The sequence below is a fragment of the Artemia sp. Qi Xiang Cuo genome, chromosome 14 (genome assembly GCF_049724085.1).
Source record: "Artemia sp. Qi Xiang Cuo chromosome 14, ASM4972408v1, whole genome shotgun sequence".
Taxonomy (NCBI): Eukaryota; Metazoa; Arthropoda; class Branchiopoda; order Anostraca; family Artemiidae; genus Artemia; species Artemia sp. Qi Xiang Cuo.
Window position 1 is genome coordinate 8935655 of NC_142807.1, and position 21820 is coordinate 8957474.

Consider the following 21820-nt stretch of genomic DNA (forward strand, 5'->3'; position numbering starts at 1 on the left):
GAGGAGGACACTCCCCCACAACCCTCGGCGCAAGGGTTTTAAGTTATGCCCTGAGGGCATATAAGAACGATGTTGGCAAAATGTACTATTTATTTATTTTTTGTTCCTTTAGGGCTGGGCATTTCATATGGAACTGGTCGTCATAGAAACTTCAAAAGGGGCTCATTCGATTACAAATTGAGAGTTCTAGTGCCCTTTTAATAGTTGAAAGTGATTGGAGGGCAACTAACCCTCCCCCCCACGCCCTTCATTTCTCCAAACACATCCAATCAAAACTTTGAGACATCCATTTTGTTCGGCTTATTTGATTACCAGATATAAAATATGTTTTTGAGGAGAAAACTCTCCCAAAGCTTTCAGGGTAAGGGTTTTAAGTAATGCCTTGGGGTCATATAAGGTTATTAAAGAAGGCATTTTCATTGAAACTTCAAAAAAAAGCTCATTCGATTGATAATTCAAAGGACTAGTGCCCTTTTTAATAGTCGAAAGTGATTAGAGGGCAACTCGCCCCCCCGTCCCCCCGCCCATCATTCCCCCAAACACATCCAATACAAATTTTTGAGATTGCCATTTTTTTAGCGTAGTTGATTTCCTGATAAAAAATATGTTTTTGAGGAGGACACTCCCCCACGACCCTCGGGGCAAGGGTTTTAAGTTATGCCCTGAGGGCATATAAGAACAATGTTGGCAAGGGCACGTCATATGGAAGGGTTCATCTTAGAAACTTCAAAAGGGGCTCATTCGATTGGAAATTGAGAGTTCTATTGCTCTCTTTAACAGTCGAAAGTGATTGGAGGGCAACTAGCCCCCCCCCCCCCCTAAGCCAATCATTCCCCCAAACACATCCAATCAAAATTTTGAGATAGCCATTTTGTTCAGCGTAGTTGATTTCCAGATAGAAAATATGTTTTTCAGGAGGACACTCCCCCATAACCCTCAGGGCAAGGGTTTTAAGTTATGCTCTGGGGGCATATAAGGTTTTTATAGAAGGCGTTGTTGTAGAAACTTCAAAAAGGACTCAATTGATTTGAAATTAGAGTGGCTAGTGCCATTTTTAAGTCGAAAATGATTGGAGGGCAACTAGCCCTCCCCCTCACCCATCTTTCCCCAAAACATATCCAATCAAAATTTTGAGATAGTCATTTTGTTCAGCGTAGTTGATTTCCGGATAAAAAATATGTTTTTGAGGGAAACACTCTCCCACAACCCTCAGGGCAAGGGGTTTAAGTTATGCCCTGGGGACATATAAGGATTTTATAGAAGGTGTTGTCGTAGAAACTTCAAAAAAGTTTTCGTGAATGGTATCAAGTTTTTCATTTAACGTCAACTAGAGGAGGTATTAAACTAAATTAAACACTACTATTTGTGTCCAGATTTTTAAAAGGGTGTATGTTGTTAAAAATTACCGAAAATTTTTCTCCAGCATACAAATAGCATTCCAAACTATAAAGTCTTGACAAAAAAATAGATTTAAACTGGTATTTTCTTTTTACCCGAAAAGACCATGTCAATACAAAACGGGCAGAAATTAATTTAAAAAAAATATTTTTCACAAAATAAGTTTTTCAAAGATAATTAAACAACTTCATTAAACCAAAAATGAGAAAACATAGAATCAAAAAATCTGCCAAGCGTGAAACTACCACAAATAAACATCGATAAATAAATGAAACCCAAAACGAACAGAAATTACAATAAATAACCGAGTCAAACTCAAAACGACCAGAAATTAACATAAGTTGGGCTCAAAACCCCTATGCCTTCCCAAGGCCACAACATAATTTGCACTTTACTGAGAATAATACAAATGAATGTGCATTGTCAGTTTAATATGCATATACTGATATTTAGTAATCAAAATGTTAATATTATTTGATTTATTAAAGTTATAAAAGTAAAAACATTTATATTGTACCATTTATACCAGCAATTAATCAGAATCAGATGACATAGTTCTTCAACTTATTTAATTGCTGGTTCGTTTTGTCTTTGAGTAAATGAATTGTTTTCTTTTCTTTCTCAGTTGTTCGCTAGTATCCGTCGATAGTAGTTCGTAATTTTTTGGATTTTGTGCAAATTGCGGATGTTGGCGAATAGCTCACTTTTATGGTTGTTAGGTATTTGGTTTTAATTCTTTTAATTTTTGGCTTTTATTGAATTTTATTCATCTTTTAAATTTTTGGTTTTTTCTTTTTTTTGGTTCTTTTCACATTGACTTTTCGTGTTTGTTTTTTGTTGTTTTTTTCTTCGGCACTTTCCTTGGATACATTATTTCGTTTCGCGCTGAAGAAGAGAGGCGTTTGTCCTCTCGAAATATTATCTTTGTTGTGTTTTGTCAGTATTTTCATTAAATCAGATGACATATTTCTCCAACTTATTTAATTGCTGGTTCGTTTTGTTTTTGAGTGAATGAATTGTTTTGTTTTCTTTCTCAGTTGTTCGCTAGTATCCGTCGATGGCAGTTCATAATTTTTTAGATTTTGAATTTTATTCATCTTTTAAGTGTTTGTTTTTTTCTTTGGTTTTTTGGTTCTTTTCACATTGACTTTCCGCGTTTGTTTTTTGTTGTTTTTTTCTTTGGCACTTTACTTGGTTACATTGTTTCGTTTCACGCTGAAGAATAGAGGCGTTTGTAATCTCGAAATATTCCTTTTGTTGTGTTTTTTCACTACTTTGATTAAATCAGATTACATAGTTCTCCAACTTATTTAATAGCTGGTTCGTTTTGTTTTTGAGTGAATGAATTGCTTTCTTTTCTTTCTCAGTTGTTCGCTAGTATCCGTCGATGGCAGTTCATAATTTTTTGGATTTTGAATTTTCTTCATCTTTTAAGTTTTTGGTTTTTTCTTTGGTTTTTTGGTTCTTTTCACATTGACTTTCCGCGTTTGGTTTTTGTTGTTTTTTTCTTTGGCACTTTCCTTGGATACATTATTTCGTTTCGCGCTGAAGAAGAGAGGCGTTTGTACTCTCGAAACATTCTCTTTGTTATGTTTTGTCAGTATTTTCATTAAATCAGATGACACATTTCTCCAACTTGTTTAATTGCTGGTCCGTTTTGTTTTTGAGTGAATGAATTGCTTTGTTTTCTTTCTCAGTTGTTCGCTAGTATCCGTCGATGGCAGTTCATAATTTTTTGGATTTTGAATTTTCTTCATCTTTTAAGTTTTTGGTTTTTTCTTTGGTTTTTTGGTTCTTTTCACATTGACTTTCCGCGTTTGGTTTTTGTTGTTTTTTTCTTTGTCACTCTCCTTGGATACATTATTTAGTTTCGCGCTGAATAAGAGAGGTGTTTGTTCTCTCGAAATATTCCTTTTGTTGTGTTTTTTCACTACTTTGATTAAATCAGATTACATAGTTCTCCAACTTATTTAATAGCTGGTTCGTTTTGTTTTTGAGTGAATGAATTGCTTTCTTTTCTTTCTCAGTTGTTCGCTAGTATCCGTCGATGGCAGTTCATAATTTTTTGGATTTTGAATTTTCTTCATCTTTTAAGTTTTTGGTTTTTTGACTTTCCGCGTTTGGTTTTTGTTGTTTTTTTCTTTGGCACTTTCCTTGGATACATTATTTCGTTTCGCGCTGAATAAGAGAGGTGTTTGTCCTTTCGAAATATTCCTTTTGTTGTATTTTTTCAGTATTTTCATTTGGCCTTTAAAACCCCATTTTTGCTCGTTTTTCTTTCTTTATGTGGTTTTCTGTGCATTTTTAAAGAGGATGCTTAAAAGAAAAAAAGTTTTGCTGAAAATCCATTGTATTTTAAGCTAATTAAATTTGATGGTTTGCTTTTAAAAAAGATATTGCAGAAGGTTTCAGGAAATTGGAGCTGTTTTCAAGATAAATTTATAAATATTCAGACAATATTTTTAGCTAGAGGATGAACAAATAACTCAATATACCGTTTAACGTTACTCTAAATAAACTAATTGCTATCCTCGTAAATGCGCCCAAGCCACCCCCTAATGATATACAAAATTTTGCTGATTTTGTGGATTGCATTGTTTTTTCTGCTTATTTCTTATCAACAGCTGGTTCATAACGCCTAAAGAACCTAAATTGAAAAAAAGTATTATCAACAAATGTTTATATAGCCTAGGGCTATATCTAGCCCCATTTGGGGGTATGGGATGCAATTGTTAGGGTATTAATTAGAACATTTGCAATCAGCGTTAAAAGCCCTATCGAGTGATATGTTCAACTTTTAGCTTGCGAAATTATAATAAACGTCGATTGTTTTACCATTTCTGAATTTATAATGTCATAATGAAATAAAGACAGATTTCATTAAGGAAAACAAACTTTTCCAAATCAGTTAATGTAAAAAATGACTTTAAAATAAAATAAAGATAGATTTGTAATTGTATGCCAAGTGCTTTTTTTTAAGAAAATTTAATTCTGAGAGTTGGCCAAATACTAACTCATAAACAAGGTTGCCACCCGTGTCACCAAAGTTCTGAATATAGCACTATTTCATCATAAGTAGCACTATAGAAATGCTATATGGAACGTAACCTTTTTTCTTTCTCATGACCATATCATTGCACTTTCGTGCTCTATTTTTTCTTTTTCTCTTGGACAAAAAATTAAGGAGTTTGAAAAATGTAGAGTTATTTAAAAAAAAAGCTTGTGTGCCGTTATCGCGCTTCAAGGCTTGGAATTCCAAGAGGAAGTCACGACTGGCTCAAAGTAACGCCTCTGGAGAGAAATTTTGAGTATTTTAAACTATTTATCTATGAGTTTTAATATAAAAGAATTTTTTTTTCTTGGAGCTACAGGAGATCAAAGTAGCCCTGCACAAGTATGTACATTGTTACACATTTGTAGGCCTAGGCTAGTTTTCCAAAATTTCTGGATTGTAAAAGAGATGAAATTGATGTTGTAAGGAAGCAACTTGGATCTCAGGCAGTTAGGAATACAGCCACTATTGTATCTTCAGAAAGATCTCAGAGTTTCATTTAACATGGAGATAATTTATAATGAATTGTGACTAAGACACGCAAGATTATTATTCTGACCTCTATCCTTTAAAAGATGTTATTCGGTTAAAGCAAAGCTTTAAGTTGAAACTTTACTTGGGAAGGGGTATTGAACTAATCAAAATGCACTATCAACTTCACGTATTTAAAAGATCTGCTTTTTAGGCATTATGAAAACAGAGGTATTTTTTGCCCAAAAATTTGAGAAACAAGAAGCAAGCAAAACCGCAGCTAATCCTTGTTATTGCATTTGGATGATTCTCCAGAAACTATAAAAATGAATTTCTTTTAACGCGTGCAGTCTATCAGCTTTCTGGGAAAATGGGACAGAAGTCTGAAAGTTGAGACTACTACTTCCGTGCCATCTCTCGTTTTCGGGCCCGGAAGATAAGAGGCTTAGAAAAAAAAAACGTTAGTATGGGCCATTTTTCTAAAGAAATTGGCAAAAGAAGGAGACGATAAGAAACAAAGTAAAACACTTTTTTATTTTAGGTTTGGGCTCAGAAGAACACTTATTTTATGAGGATAGCTTAGGGGCGCATCCAGGAGGGTAGGGGTTTGAATACTTCCCCCGAAATTTTGTCTGACTCGTAAAAATTTAACAAAAATACATATAAAAAATACATATAAATACACACACACACACACAAATACCCCCTCCCCTTAAAAAAATCCCGGCTACGGCCTTGGAGTAGCTGATAAACTTGTTCCGACATTTTCTTGAAAAACAGTAAGTCTAGACTACGTTTCGTGCTCATATTTTTTCGTCCCATTTTTCTGGAGGATGGATCATCTGGAAGCACTACAGAAATATAAAGTGCAATTGAACGATGTGTCTCAGATCGAGATAAATGCTTCAATATTTTTCATGCATGACATTTATTTTCCCATTCAGCACTCCGACCAGCTCAGGATACATTTCTTATTCTTTTATATTCAAAAAGATTAAAAATTGGTATGAAAAAATATCTAAGCACATTAAACAGACTGTGCAAAAACATTTTTTTTACTGTAGCACCGAGAATCCTGTGTAGCACGGAAATTTGGACAATTGTTGAGTTCTAGCAAGTATGTATGGCCTGTTCGAAAGAGGCAAAATCTTTGATTTTAGAAAACATGCAGCTGGAGCAAACAACCTGTGAAGGTGGGACTTTTAAATAGTTTTGTTGATTGATGGTTTCAGGTTTTTTCATGTTACTTGAAACTTAACCAGTATCTCAAAATAATGGGTTAAATAGCAAATTTAATTAGTTTTGCGGGGCTTTTTTAGGCTAGGTTGTACTTGGGATACCACCAGATGGCTATTTTGACAGTAGCCTATATATATATATATATATATATATATATATATATATATATATATATATATATATATATATATATATATATTTATATATATACAAGTCTTTAAATTAGCCAACCAGTATTATAAGATTAGGAGCCCAGTTGAACATAAAGAAACATGCTAAGAAAACTTCTTACTCCATAATATGCAGAATAATCATAGTTAACACATTTTGTAGGGGGAGAACCTTTATTGGTAAATATCTACCAAATCATATTATTGACTTACGCATAAAGTGAATATACCACTTGATGCCTTTTTTTTTTATCCTGATTACAATTACAAACATAATAGGGTAAGACACCCAGTAGTTGGCCACCTGCCTATTCTCAGACAGAATGTAACTAACAGGGAACCTAGCTCTAGGCTAATGTGCTTAGAAAGTTTTTGTACAAAGACAAAGCTGGTTTCCCTGGTCACTATTAGATATCCATATGGATTTATTGATTATTGGATTCTATTGACCATATAGATTTTATGACTATTAGATATCCATATGGATATCTAATAGTGACCAGGGAAACCAGCTTTGTCTTTGTATAAAAAATTTCTAAGCACATTAGCCTAGAGCTAGGTTCCCTGTTAGTTACATTCTGTCCGAGAATAGGCAGGTGGCCAACTACTGGGTGTCTTACCCTAATCATTTCTATCGGAAATGAATTTCAGCCCCCCCTATATATGCCAATTCAGGGTATATATCTCTACATTAGGGGGGGGGGGTAAAGTTTAAAGTTACCTCCCATTTACATCAGAAACAAAATTTGCCCCCCCCCCTAATGTAGAAATATATACCCTGAATTGGCATATATAGGGGGGGGGGGCTGAAATTCATTTCGATAGAAATGATTATTATATTTGTAATCAGCATAAAAAGCATCGAGTGGTATATTCACTTTATGTGTAAGTCAGTAATATGATTCGGTAGATATTTACCCCTTTATCTTCACTTATTTCCTTGTTTTTGCAGTTTTTTTATAAGAAATTCCTGAATTTCCTAGAACCTACATATTTACAGAGTATATAGGCATACCCCCACCCCCCTAAATTGCAAATATATACCCAGAATTGCATCCTGAATCTATATGTAACATTTATTTGCATTGCAAATGAGTTTTACACCCATATTAGCCATATTGTGTATGTCTGTTGTACTTTAGGCCTATATTTTTGAATTTCTGCCATTTATTTGAGCTATAGACCTATGCCATTTATGAGTTGATGTATTCACCATATTAAGTTAAAATTGGTCAATTGTAGATGAGATCTTTTTGCTATCTTGGAAAGTAATTGAATAAGGTGAATCAGATTTTCAGGGAGGGACCCAATTCCAGAGCCTCAGCAATGCCCTGGGAAGCTCTTGTTGTAACTGGACCTAGGAGCAGTAAGAGCCCCAGGTGGTCTATCCAAGGAAGTCAATACATAATATTTTGCCTCTTTTTATGCTCTCTTTTTGGTTCAATAATTGCTTCTAGAGGACATTACACTTTGAGCCCTTGAAGAGCTCAAAACATCCCATACTAGCCAAAAATTTGTAAAATTCCATTGTAAATGATTCAGGAATATTAATTAATGTTTTAATAGGCTAGTAAAATATTATTTTAAAAACAAGTTTGCAAAAGTTTTTAAAAACAGCTCAAAAACCTTGAAACTCTTGTCAGTATTTTAATGTGATGTGATTTTTGAAGGGTTTCAGGCTCTTTTTAAAACTTCCTAAAAGTTTTTTCTTTAACTATTAAAACTAATTAATATTATAATTAGGCTACAATGTTAGAATCAGCTACAAATTGCATTTTTTTCTCACTAGACAGTTCTTTTAGAGACATTTTTTTTTAAACTTTTGGTTATTATGGGCTGTTTGGAACCTTTTGGTCCTCTAAGGGATCAAAATGTAATTTCCTGTGGAAATGGCTGTTGAATTTGGAAAGAAAATTGAAAAAGGAATTAAGGGATGTATTCACTTTTGTCCTAGCTATAAAAATTCAAGAATGTTCATATTTAATGGTAGGTCTGCCTATTGAAAAGATGAAGAGTTTCTGAATTCATGAAAATATAGAGAAGCCAAGATTTGTTTGTTTGTTTTTTATTATTATGAAGAAACAAAAAAGGTATTTTTCAAAATCTAGGGACAGGTTGTTTCTTTTTTCCCAATGACAGTATTTTTATAATCTAGCCCAATTGGTGCCCCTGTGAGTTTACCCACCCTCCTCTATCCTTTGTCTGATTAAAAGGATCTTAACCTACCATCACTACCTGAAATAGGTTACACCATGGGCTCTTCTAATGATCTTATGCATGAATTAAGACAGGATCTGTGCTCTGTAATTTGTATATATGCTTCTTAAGATATAGATGCCTTATGACTGCCTTATTGGGTCCGACTTTATTTAATATATATATAAATGACGTGCCAAAAATCCTAAACAACAAAGTAAGCCTCTACACTGATGACTCAAAACTTATCGGTCATGCAGACACAGCAGAGAATATTAAGTCTATCCAACTGGACCTCAATACATTCACTCACTGGACTAATATTTGGAGGCTTGAATTCAACACATCAAAATGCAAGACTCTCCACCTTGGGAAGAAAAACCCACACACTCAGTACCATATGGATTCTAGGGATGGGTTCCATTTCCAGCAGCCACGCAGAGAGAGATCTTGGTGTCCTGGTAGATGACGAATTGAAATTTCATGTTCATGCACAAGCAACTATTGCGAAGGCTAATCAGACTCTTGGCTTAATCAAAAGAACATTCACTAGCAGATCTCCAACTGTTATGACCAAGCTATACAAGAGTCTAGTTTGACCAAGGCTAGAGTTTGGAATGTGTATTGCATGCCCAATCAATAAGACAGGCCAAGCAGCTCTAGAGTCAGTCCAGAGGAGGGCAACGAAATGTATTAGAGACCTCTATGATGTCCCTTATCCATCCCCTCTCCATAAGCTTAGAATACCATCTCTAACATATCATCGCAAACAAGGCGATGTGATAACAGCATACAAGCTTCTAAATGCTGAGGATACCATTCCTGGCCTTTTCCAACTGGACAATTCAAATAGAACTCATGGTCATTCTCAAAAGCTTTTCCAGAAATGAGCCAACACCAGACCAAGGAACAAGTTCTTCTCAAATAGAGTTGTCAGCTTGTGGAACTCCCTTAGTGAAAAAACAGTAACCTCTACCAGCGTGGATGTGTTCAAGTCATCAGTGGATAGGGAGTGGCTCAACAAACCATGGTGCACCAGTTGGGATGCCACAGATGATGATTAACTATCATCACTGAAGCTGGCCGACACAGGATTCGTCCTATCGCAATCAAGTGCGATTTAAGGTAATGACCCTTTTTATACCATTTATGGCAAGGCTCAACCTGACACTAAAATTTGTTCAATAAAATTAAGATAAAAATTTTAGGCAAATTGGTGAAAAAAGACTGGCAGCATAAACTATAATGCTTGCAGAAATGTAAGCCTGTACCCACTTTGCTTACCTCTGGAAGGCTTATGTGTGTAGCCTACTAAGTTTTTCCTTGCACTTTTGAAATAAAAAAGGTATCAGATTTCTGAAAAAATAGCTAGAAAAGTATTACTTTGAAAAAAAATTAAAGCATTTCAAATAAAATCTTTGTATCCTTATTCATATCTGAAAAGATCATTGAAATTGTAAAGAAACAGAAAATGTGTTTCAGATTTTGATACTTCTCATTATGCAGTAAGTGGGTCTACATTGTTGTATTTTCTATTACAATTTTACTATGTAAATATATATTTCATAAATGCTATGTTTCACAATCTATTAACCTAACCCACTACCATTTTGCTAGGGTTACGCTTTAAGCTATATTTGAGAGAGTAAAGTCCTTTCTAAACAAATAATATGATGCATTTTTCAAAAGTAGTGGAAATAAACTGCTAGTTGATAAAACCAGAAATTTTAATAAATAGCATAAGCTATATGTAATAAAAAGATACCATTATTTTTCTGAAAAATAAATTCAACTTGCTTTTTAAACAAAAATTGTAATATTCACAGTATTGACAGTGTGGCAGGGGATAGCAAGAATGTAAATTTGCTACCCTGTGAGAAAAACATAATCTCAGCATTGTGTCTTTTGAAGTATCTACTTCCACTGCTTCCCCCTCCAAAAGAGCAATGACCTTTGATGACCTTGGACAATCTTTGTGTTATAAAAGTGAAATCTTCAAAAATAGAGCTAGAACTCAAATAAGGGTAATTTTTTATGTGTTTGCCCTCCCAACAAAGGTCAGCAAACGGTTTGCCTGTCAATAAAGATGACTCGTACAACCAGCAAGTCTCTGAGTCTGCCCAGTGACATGCCACAAAGTGTGTGCATTGTCTTGGTACCTTGAATTACCCTGCAATGCTGAAATACTTCAATCTTCAAGCCCTCTCCTAAAGACAAAAGTTAGGGAATGGTATTTTAGGCCTAGCACAAAAATGACCAGAGCTTCACTGAATAAAACAGTTTTTGGCAACAACTATTGAAAGATTAAAATTAAATGAAAATATTGAACAAATGTTTTTGACTAAGGCCTGGTGTTTTTAATGGGAGGCATCAGATTTCATACTTCATCATAATTAATAAACTGACATTTTCTTATTGGAGGAGGGGGGTGTAAAGAGGGAGGCTTTGAATAGATCAGGACAGAGGAGGAACATGTATAGCTCTGCTTGCCTCTGGTGGCTTGGTGCTGTAGTGAGTTGTTAATAGTAGTAATAAACTGGCAATTGACAAGGGTACCTTGGGCACAGATTTTCTATTAGGTTTCACAAGATATCTCACTACTAGAAAAATTAATGGATCAACATGCTCCTCAAATATGCTGGCTATCTAACAAAACTACCCCTCCCACACAATTTCATTGGAAATGATTGGATAACACTCTGCCTGTGCTTGGATTGGATAATACTCTGTCTCCTAAATGCAGGGCAGTCCCGAGGGTGGGGGGAGGGGTGGGAAGGGGCGTGCCGCCCCCTAAATTTTTGGAATTTTTTTGCTGGAGGTAAAAAAATTTCACCTGAGGTGAAAATTTTGGCAGAAAGTTTGCAAAATCGGGGGAAATTTAGCAAAATTCTTGATTTCTGTAGCAAATTGAAATTAAATCAGGTAGCAATTTGGTAAAATTTACGAAGATCTCCCCCCTATGAAATGAGCCTTGGGACACTCCTGCCTAAATCTCATTGGGTATTGTCAACCTTTAGGAAGTCAAATCATCTGATTGAGTGTTTTTTATGTTTGCAAAAATATTGAAGTGATAAATCTGTGTAAGCATCAATAATCTGTGCTTTGGGACTAACAAGCATTGTTTAAGGCAATTTAAAGTGATATTTTTAATGTTTATCTTTCCACTCCTTGGCTTGATGGTTTTTTAATGTATTTCTTCTTGAAGCTTATTTTAGTCATTGAGCCTGGTTTTAAATATTTTTAGCTATGGCATTAAGAAATATTAACCCACTACCTATCAAGTGGCAAAATATTTTTTTTAACATCACTTGAGAACTTGGCCATTAGTAGTCATGCATTATGGTTTTCAGTCATATATTCTTAGATCTGTCATTAAAAAATAAATCCTATACAGCCAATCTCCTTATTCATAAGCTTTTTTCAGATTTGAAAGCATTTGAAAGACGGCTTACTGAAATCATTGGATGCTCCCAGCAACCAGCCAGGAAGTGGAGATGTAAGCAATTTTTGTTTCTTTACCAAAATGCAAAAGTTCATTGTATTCTCTATTGATTTAAATGTACAATTGCGGTTTAATTCCCAAGCTGCAGTTCCTGGATTCACAGGAGGTTCTTAGAGGTTATATAAGAATAGTGAGATAAACTAACTTTGAACTCCAATGAAAGTTGTATACTGTGAAAGGTTTTGAGATATATAATTTATTTTGAAACTTGCTGATAAAGGGGCTGATAAGCACTGGACTATGATGCAACACACATTTTGAAAGAAGGAACAGTCAACATTGATGACTAATTGGAATTTTCTGTTGTTGCCTTAAGCTATGAATAAGGTACACTTAAATGAGGGTATGCCTTTATATGATTGTCCAGCACTAAGGAATCATATTCAAAACCAAAGCTGGCCTTTAAGGGATGAGTACATGGTCCTATACCCAGAGGTTGCCTCTAGGTTTACCAATTCACGACAGTTTATGGAAGATAAGGTTTTTTTATTTTTTTTTTATTTTTAATTAAAATGAAAAAAAACATATTTTTCAAAATATGAGGGGGGGGGGCAGTGTTATTTTTTTGGTGAAAATACCAAAAAAACAGTTGTTTTTCTAAAACTAGTTGGTTAATTACCCCCCCCCCCATTCACCAAATTGACGCCCCTGCTTGCTTCCAAAAGAGATCAAAAGAAACTGTTTGATCCTACAATTTACCACAACTCCTTTGCCTGGGCAAACACAGAAGCTCTTATTTAAAGCACATCAAAGAAGAGGCCCCAAAACGACCTGCAAGGACAAATGAGACACAAGTCAAGGTCATAACTGATAAGTGTAAATTCTGCCTTCACTCATGCTTTGAGTATATTACCTGGGTGTGTGAAAAATGTTCACAGTCTATGTGCTTTCAAGTCATAGGTGAATAAGTTCATCTCAGGAGTGAATTTTGTAAGTAACCCCAATTTTAAGCTTTATTGCCTTTTTTGGCAGGTGAAATGTGAATAGCCTTGAATTCAATATAGATTATATGAATATAAGTATATCTTTCTAAAATTTTGAGCAAAAGGAATATAGGCTATAGCACCTATTACAGGGGTGCCAATTCACAAAATGTCGGGGAAAGGCAATGATATATGAAGAATGTATTTTTGAAAATGTTGGGGGGGGGGAATATGGTTCTTTTTCAATTTTTTATATGAAAATGCCAGAAAATGCATTTTTAAAATCCCCTGCCTTGCGCCCCTCAATTGATGCCCCTGGCCTATAGAAAAGAATATTCTTTTGAAAAATCTATATACAACACCATGTCAAGTTGAATCAGATGATTCTCTTGATTTCTATTACCATGAAGTCAAGTTGAACTAAAATTTACCAGCAGTGCTTTGAAAGTTCCATTAGAGTGATTTTTGCTGTTTCTTGTGCCCAAAAAGTAAATTTCTCATCATGATATTGACAAGAAAAAGAGTTATGTTCTCAAAAGTTGATATCAATTTGGATTTGAAATTAACCAGTAGCAGATGCTAAAACTGCCAAGAAACTTAGATTAGAGCAGGGGTTCCTAACCTTTTTTTACTCTAAGGGCACATTCTAAAATCTCGGTAGGGTGGCGGGCATCACCTATTTTAAATTGACAAACTCCTTCTGTAACTTGTCATTTTCCCATAATTTATTTTCTTATAGTTATAATGTATTAATAAATAATAAACAAAAATGTTTCAAAATAATAAAATTATTTGACATTTTTTCAAATTGCTTACACACAGAGTAAGCATTTAGTGAAAGCATATTGTGACCAAAAATGATCAAACAGTTTCGTGGTAACGTCAAAAAACATCAAACAGTTTCGTGGTAACGAACTGTAAGTAAGGTAAGTAAGTAATCCTACTGTAGTTTTCAAGCTTCTATCTGCAAAAATGTGGAATTTTGTATTTTTTGCCAGAAGAAAGATCACGGATGTGTGTTAATTTGTTTGTTGGTTTCTTTTTTTCCCAGGGGTAACCATATCGACCCAGTGGTCCTAGAATGTCGTGAGAGGACTCATTCGAACGGAAATTAAAAGTTCTAGTGCCCTTTCTAAGTGATTTAAAAGATTGGAAGGCAACCTGGCCCCCTCCCCTGCTCCTTTTCCCCAAAGTCGTCCGATCAAAATTTTGAGATAGCCATTTTGCTCATAATAGTTGAAAGGCCCAATAGCTATGCCTTTCGATATGACATGACCCCCTTCCCCCGTAGCGCCAGGGGAAAGGTCTTTAAGTAATAAAATTTGCCCACTTTTTACAAATAGTATCTGTTATTGTGAAGTATGTTCAAAGTTTCTGGTGGGGGGCCAAATTTTTGCTGGGGATTCTTCCACGGAGAAATTTTCTATGGAGAAGAAAGTTTCCAGGGGGTGAACTTGTCAGGGGAAGTTGTACACTTGGGGAATTTGCCAAAATTCCTATACATTTTTTTTTCTTTTTTCATTTTTTTTTCTTTTTAATTAAAATGAAAAAAAAAATGTATTTTTCAAAATATGAGAGGGGGGGAAGGCAGTGTTGTTTTTTTTTGGTGAAAATACTGAAAAAAACAGTTGTTTTTCTAAAACTAGTTGGGTAATTACTAAAAAAATTACAAAATGTAACAAAATTTTTTCACTTGTATTTTTGTTACTTTTGTACAAGTCGGACAAAAATTTCAGGGGGGGGATTCTAATCGGGTACACAACGTAAAGAAAGTAAACAAAACACACAAATACAAAGAAAACATTTAATCAAAAAAAATCATAATCAATGTGATCTTTGGCATTGCATTTCATTGGCCAGAGCTTCATAATTAGGAGCGTATGACGATAATCCTGTTAGCAGGCACTCATAAAGATGCTCATTGGTGAGTCGAAATCTATATCTCGATTTTATTAAATTCATGTTTGAAAACAGATTCGCATCAATATGTTGAACCGAAAAATGATTCAATTTTATATGCCGCTTTTTTCAACAATGGGAACTTTTCTCTATCCACTGCAATCCAAAAGTTCTCTGACATTAAAGATTTTAGCAAAATATCATTCTTAAGGTCCAAAATTTCTAACAGTAGTTCTTCTGTCTTACCTTGAACAAAATCTGCAATACATGCAGCTATTTCCATAACATTTATTTGGCAAGTAAAAGGATTGATACAGAAAACAAACTATTGGCTCAATATGTTTAAACTGCAAAAATCTCTCTTCAAACTGTTTTTTTTTAACTCTTGAAGATGCTTAATAAATAATGTCCCATTTAATTCATTGTCACCAAGCATTTTCTTCATATGTGGGAAATAAACGAGAGAATTGATCTGCAGATGTGATATCAACAAATCCAATTTAGCTTTAAGTGACTTTACATCGCTTGTCAATGACTTTATCATTTCAGCTATGCTTTTGTCTTTACCCTGCAACTCCAAATTTAAAAAATTCAATTTTTCCATGATGTCTGTGAGAAATCCCAAAGCAATCAGCCAGCCAGAGTCAGCTAGCTCATCATAATTTTCCTTTCTACAGTTTATAAATGTTTTTATTTCTTCAATTAAAGTCACATATCTTGTAAGAACCTTTCCTTTACTGAGCCAACGTACTTCAGTATGCAGAATAAGATCATGTTTTTTATCTTCAGTATCTTCTAACAGGGGCTTGAAAAGTCAGTGTTGCAAAGGAGCTTTTAGAATAGAATTGATTATTCTTAGGGCCGTTCTTGTACTCATCTTTGTGCTAAGATCTTAAATCTTTTGACAAAGAACGCTTAAAAGTGAAATCTTAGCACTAAGACCTTACATCTTATAGTGTTGTTTTGCAAACGTCTTTCATTATTCTGCTCTGATCAGCGGTCTAAGAACAATGATGAGTATATCATCAAAGTTCTCCCACCATTGTTCTATATGATAGAAAAATGGTGTCTCACACTTTTTGTTAACAACAGTAAGCTGTAAGATCTTAGAACAAAGATGAGTTAAAAGAACGGAAATCTTTGCAGAATGATGTGAGATCTTAGACGTAAGATCTTTGTGCACAAGAACGAGCCTTTTGTAACTATTTTCATGACGTGTTCAAATGGCAAAATTCTACAACACAGAGCTTCCTGGTGGATAATACAGTGGTAGGACATGAAGTTCGAAAATAAATCATCCATCATGCAGAGGGCAATAAATCTTTTGTTTTTGCCCATCATTGCTGGCGCTCCCATCAGTGGTTATTGCAGACAGCTTGTGCAAAGGCATACTTATTGACTTGGCGTATGTTTTGAATAAATATCCTCACCCCTTGTCTGTCCTTTCATAGGTAATATCTGTAACATATCCTCTTTTACTGTGAAGCTACTAAACACCATTCTCACTTTAACTGCTAACTGTGTGGTGTCTGATATATCTGTTGACTCGTCAAATTGTACCGAGAACCAGTCACATATTTCCAAATCAGTTTTTAACTGAATTTGTATGTCTGTCGAAATTGCATGTATTCTTCTTGTGACAGTTGTTGTTTGACAACTGTATTGCTCTCGTATTGTATGTAAGTCTTGTATTGCTGAGACAAGCTCACGAGTGTCAGAAAATCATACGAATCGTTCCGCGGGCGCCATAGTGCCCACGGGCATAGGGTTGGGAACCTCTGGATTAGAGTGACATTTGTTATTTTTCATATTAAGGAAGTAAATTTATTATCATAGCAATGATACAAAAACGATACTATCTCTAAAGTTGAGAAAGAGAAAGCTTAAAATAAGTTCAATTAACAAATCAAAAACAAAAATGATGAGCTAAAAAACAAAAGTGTCATATAAATATACTATAATGCTATAAGTTTAATGTGATACTACTATAATTCATATTTGTATATTAGTATAACAATGCTATAAGCACTGTATTAAATGTTTCTGGATTTGCAATCGTTTAAACAATTTTATGGGTTTGTTGACTTTTTTGTTTCACGGCTGCTAATTTCGTCAAAAGCACAATGCTGAACTGATCACTTCTATTAGGATTTAATTCTAATTTGAACCTGCAAGTCTCTTGATAAAGCAACACTTATTGCATAAGCTGGAAAATTTAGTTTTAATAGCAACTAATATAAACTACTTCACTTTAATTGCTTACCTCCCCTTAATTAATTCTTTTACAATAGACATTGAAGTTCATTTTTGTAGAAACGTGCATGTGAGGCCAGACCTTTGAAAAATAAATTATCTACTTCATTTCTATTAGTTCATCAAAACCCAAGAAAATAAGTCAAGTCAACAGGAAATATGAGGAAATTGAAAGGATCATTTTTTTAATTTTCTGGTCTTGAAAAAATCCTCTGCTCACATTTCGAAAATATGTTAGATTAAAAATTTATTAGCATACTCAATTAGAATTTTTTTTTGTAATTTTTACTATAATTTTTTAAGAACAGCTTTCTGTCATAATTTTTGTGACTTTTTAAGGGACCTGAATCCTGCTTTTCACTGTGTGGTTTTAGTCTGAGCATCTGCTTCTAAAACTAGGTATAATGACCAACATGATGTATTCATAGGATTGCTAACCCATTAATTGTCAGTAACAATGCTGTGTCCCTGTTTACGTTGCTATTTAAGCGGTTTGATTGCTTTCAGTTTGGAATTTTATCATGGCCAGTGCTAATCCAACTGATTTTTATGATTTCGGAGACCACACTGTCTTTCCATGATGATAAAATAAAAGTTCAAAATAGGTATAAAATCATTTTTAATAGACAGTGTATAGAAATTCCCAAAAAATACCAGATTCACAAAAAAAAGTTTTACTACTGATGACGGTCACTGTACATGTGACCGAAATATCTGGTATTATTTGTGAATTTCTATACACTGTCTATTAAAAAGGATTTTATCCCTATTTTGAACTTTTATTTTATCGTCAAGTGACTTTTTTATTATTTCCGTAAACTACCTAGGGCAGTGAAAATCCAATGTGATTGATTGAATTCGTCAAAGGGAAACCTACGCGACAATATCTGTCGTAAAAATTTATATGTTTTTAAGTAGTAGTAATTCCAGTTATGGCAGCAGTAGGTGCCAAGTTAAGACAAAAATGAGGGTCAAAATTGACAAAAAATAAGCTAAAAAACACATGTTACAAAACAGCTTAAAAAATTGTAGCTTTCCTTTGAAGGTGTAATTGTTTTTTGGAATCAACATATTTTTAACGTTTAAATTTACGATTGAAAAGCATTCTCAAATTTAACTAATTAATTTTGCAATATTTATTTTAACGTTTCAACGTGGAAACACTGGCGAAAATGTGATACTGCCCCAAGAATGTTGTAATTTTGTAGCACCCATAAGAAATATCTGGTAAAATTGGGGTTTTCAGGTATGAATAGACCTAACATAGGTCCAAGGGGCAAAAATGTTTTCATTTTGATGTCCTGAGTACTTTAAGCCGTTTTACCTTTCCTTTGAAGGTGTTATATTTGGGAATCAACATATTTTCCATGTTTGAATTTTTACAGTCAAAGAGCGTTTTCAAATTTAACTAATTAGTTCTTCAGTATTTAATTGAACGCTTTAACGTGTCAACGCTGACGAAAATGTGATACTGCCCTAAGAAGCTTATAATTTTGAAACGACCATAAGAAATATCTTAGAAAATTGTGGTTTTCAGATATGAATAAACCTAACATAGGTCCAAGGGGCAAAGAATATTTTTATTTTGATCCCTTAGTGCTTTAAGCCTTTTTTAGCTTTCGTTTCAGTTTTCCTTTAAAGTTGTAGTTGTGTTTGGGAATCGTCATATTTTCAGTGTTTGAATTTTTGCGGTCGAAGAGTGTTTTCAAATTTAACTAATTAGTTTTTCAGTATTTATTTTAACGGTTTAACGTGTCAACCTGACGAAAATGTGATACTGCCCTAAGAACCTTATAATTTGAAACGACCATAAGAAATATCTTAGAAAACTGAGGTTTTCAGGGGCAAAAAATGTTTTCATTTTGATGTCCTGAGTACTTTAAGCCTTTTTAGCTTTCCTTTGAGGGTGTTGTGTATGGGAATCAACATATTCTCAATGTTTGAATTTTTACTGACGAAAATGTGATACTGCCCTAAGAACCTTATAATTTGAAACGACCATAAGAAATATCTTAGAAAACTGAGGTTTTCAGGGGCAAAAAATGTTTTCATTTTGATGTCCTGAGTACTTTAAGCCTTTTTAGCTTTCCTTTGAAGGTGTTGTGTTTGGGAATCAACATATTCTCAATGTTTGAATTTTTACTGACGAAAATGTGATACTGCCCTAAGAACCAAATAATTTTGAAACGACCATAAGAAATATCTTAGAAAATTGTGGTTTTCAGATATGAATAGACCTAACATAGGTCCAAGGGGCAAAAAATATTTTTATTTTGATGCCCTTAGTGGTTTAAGCCTTTTTTAGCTTTCGTTTCAGTTTTCCTTTGAAGGTGCAGTTGTGTTTGGGAATCAACATATTTTTAATGTTTGAATTTTTACGGTCGAAGAGTGTTTTCAAATTTAACTAGTTAGTTTTTTAGCATTTATTTTAATGGTTTGACATGTCAACGCTGACGAAAATATGATACTGCCCTAAGAACCGACCATAGTTTTGAAACGACCATAAGAAATGTCTTAGAAAGTCGTGGTTTTCAGGTATTAATAGACATAACATGGGTCCAAGGGGTTAAAAAATGTTTTATTTTTATGTCCTGAGTACTTTAAGCCCTTTTCCACATATTTTTTTTCTTTTGAACTACAATGTTGTTGCTGTCACTTGCCAGTTTGGATTTTTGTTTTTTTTTCATTCAAATTCTTTTTTATTGTTGTTCGTCTCTCTCCTCTGCAATTTCTCTTCCCTTCCATTATTTTTCTCCTGCTTTAATTTTTCCTTTGATGGGATGGATAGCTTCCGTATTTTGGCCTCCATAGTTTTGGCCGGGGATTGATATAATTTTAAGATGCTCTTAGGCATGTTAGTATTTAAACTGATAATATTTACTGATAAAATACTGATAAGTATTTTAACTGATAGTATTTAAACAGAAATTCATTGATCAAATATAGGGAGAAATTGCAAAATTTGGGTATGATTTTTTCCTGATGCTGAAATAAAAGAAACAAATAGAAATGCAACTAAAATCCAGACTTGTATAGATTAAAAAATAATGCCTTTGAGAAAATTTTCTGTGTGTTCAATATTCCGATTATCATTAACCTGATGGGAAGTAGCGATTTCCCGTCAAAAGACGAATATAGAGAAATATCTCCTAATGTGATGCCTTTTGGGGTCTCCATAGTCGCCGTTTTGAGGATTCGTGAAATCTACCAGGTGACCAAGAAAACTAAAATGTTAGCATTTATTGAAGAAGTACATGAAAAGAGCAAATTTAATGTTAGAACTCGGAAAATATTCTAGTCTTTGACCATTATTTTTCAATGTATTAAGAGGGTGCCATGAATTCGTGATACTTGAGAAAAGCAAATTTGTTGTCGTCAGGATACAGAATAAGCGCTGACTAATAATGGTTTAATTAGCAATTGCCAACATATCACCAAGATAACAGCTATTTCTGATAAACTGTTAAGGGACCAGCAGAGAAAGTAAATAATAATAACTCCAATGTTGGAATAATAACTGTAAAAATATTAATAATTGAACTTGTAACTTTTTTTCAGTGGTACTTCTAGCTGCGTCTTTATGTGTGGCACTAGGTGCATGGCAGTGGTTATCAGATCCAGCTACGTCTCAGCTGTCACTGGCCAAATCCCTAGCTAACCATATATTTTTCACTGTTTCTTCTGTTGCTCTTGGTAAGGTGCTGCTTCGATCATTCTTCTCCAAAACGTTGGTGTCAACTTTTACAATTTTTTTCCAGGCTATGGTAGCCTCTTTTTTTTTCAGGGGGGGCCATATTTGAAAATGTCTTATATAACAATCATCATCCAAAAATTGCGCTTTCACTTATTTTTTTTTGGGGGGGGTTGCCCAAATTGGGCCCATTCCCTGGGCATGGCCTTACATTTAGGTTTTGCTGTTCAAGTGATTAGCGATTACGGAATTAATATCAGCTGCTCCTAATGATATTTGGTTTAATTTTTTCCCCTTTTCTTGACTATGGAAACCATATTATCCAGGTGTATTATGTGCAGCTGTTTGATAAGCCAATAGCTCGAAAAGGAGTTGAGGTGGAGTTACTGAAAAGCTAGAATTACCTATATTTAAGGGAAAATATTCTGAAATTTTTCATAACGGATGAATGACTATTAGAACAGGACATAGAATTGGTAGCCGAAATTAGATATATATTTAGAATTGCACAAATGAAACACGAGCGTCCTTTTTTTTTTTTTTTATCTCTGTAGACTTTATATTTAAAATGTAAAATATGAATTGTAAAATTTAAAATCGTATTTATATTTGAAGTTTCATATTTGCACTCAGCAATCAGCACAACTATTAGAGCTAGAAACATGACATTTTAGAGGATAATTTTGGAACCGTGAGCACTGTTGGCCTTTGAGCATGAACTTTTACTGATTCCTCGGATGATTAGGCGATGGTGCTTATAACTGGTATTTTATTAGTGTTGATCTTTGCCTTAGATTCTCTAAAGGATGCCTAATTACTTTAGTAACTAAAAAAGTGATAAATTGCCTAGTGATTGGTCTTGCTGTTTTTCTTAAAGCAAATATAGGCTGTGTTTCCATAATGTCTTTTTTAGGCGAAGCTAGCCAAGTGCTTTTGACTTTTCTGGCAGCTCTTTAGGGCATTTTTTTTTAAGTCAGGTCTGGTGACTGAACAGATGTTTTCACTGATACGCCAATCGGTCGACTT

General features: G+C 34.2%; 1 protein-coding gene across 2 annotated transcripts in view; it reads left to right on the plus strand.

The window, feature by feature from the left end:
* Positions 1-21820, plus strand: part of LOC148944092 (nuclear envelope phosphatase-regulatory subunit 1-like) — a 117407-nt gene that overhangs the window by 93081 nt on the left and 2506 nt on the right. The window contains exons 1-3 of one of the 2 annotated variants that reach the window (XM_089100633.1): positions 6039-6114; positions 11951-12022; positions 20662-20796. In XM_089100633.1, coding sequence (XP_088956759.1) covers positions 6045-6114; positions 11951-12022; positions 20662-20796 — 277 coding nt within the window. In that variant the 5' untranslated portion in view covers positions 6039-6044. Of the gene's footprint in view, positions 1-6038; positions 6115-11950; positions 12023-20661; positions 20797-21820 lie in introns of those variants that run through there. The other variant, XM_089100634.1, reaches the window with a different exon arrangement.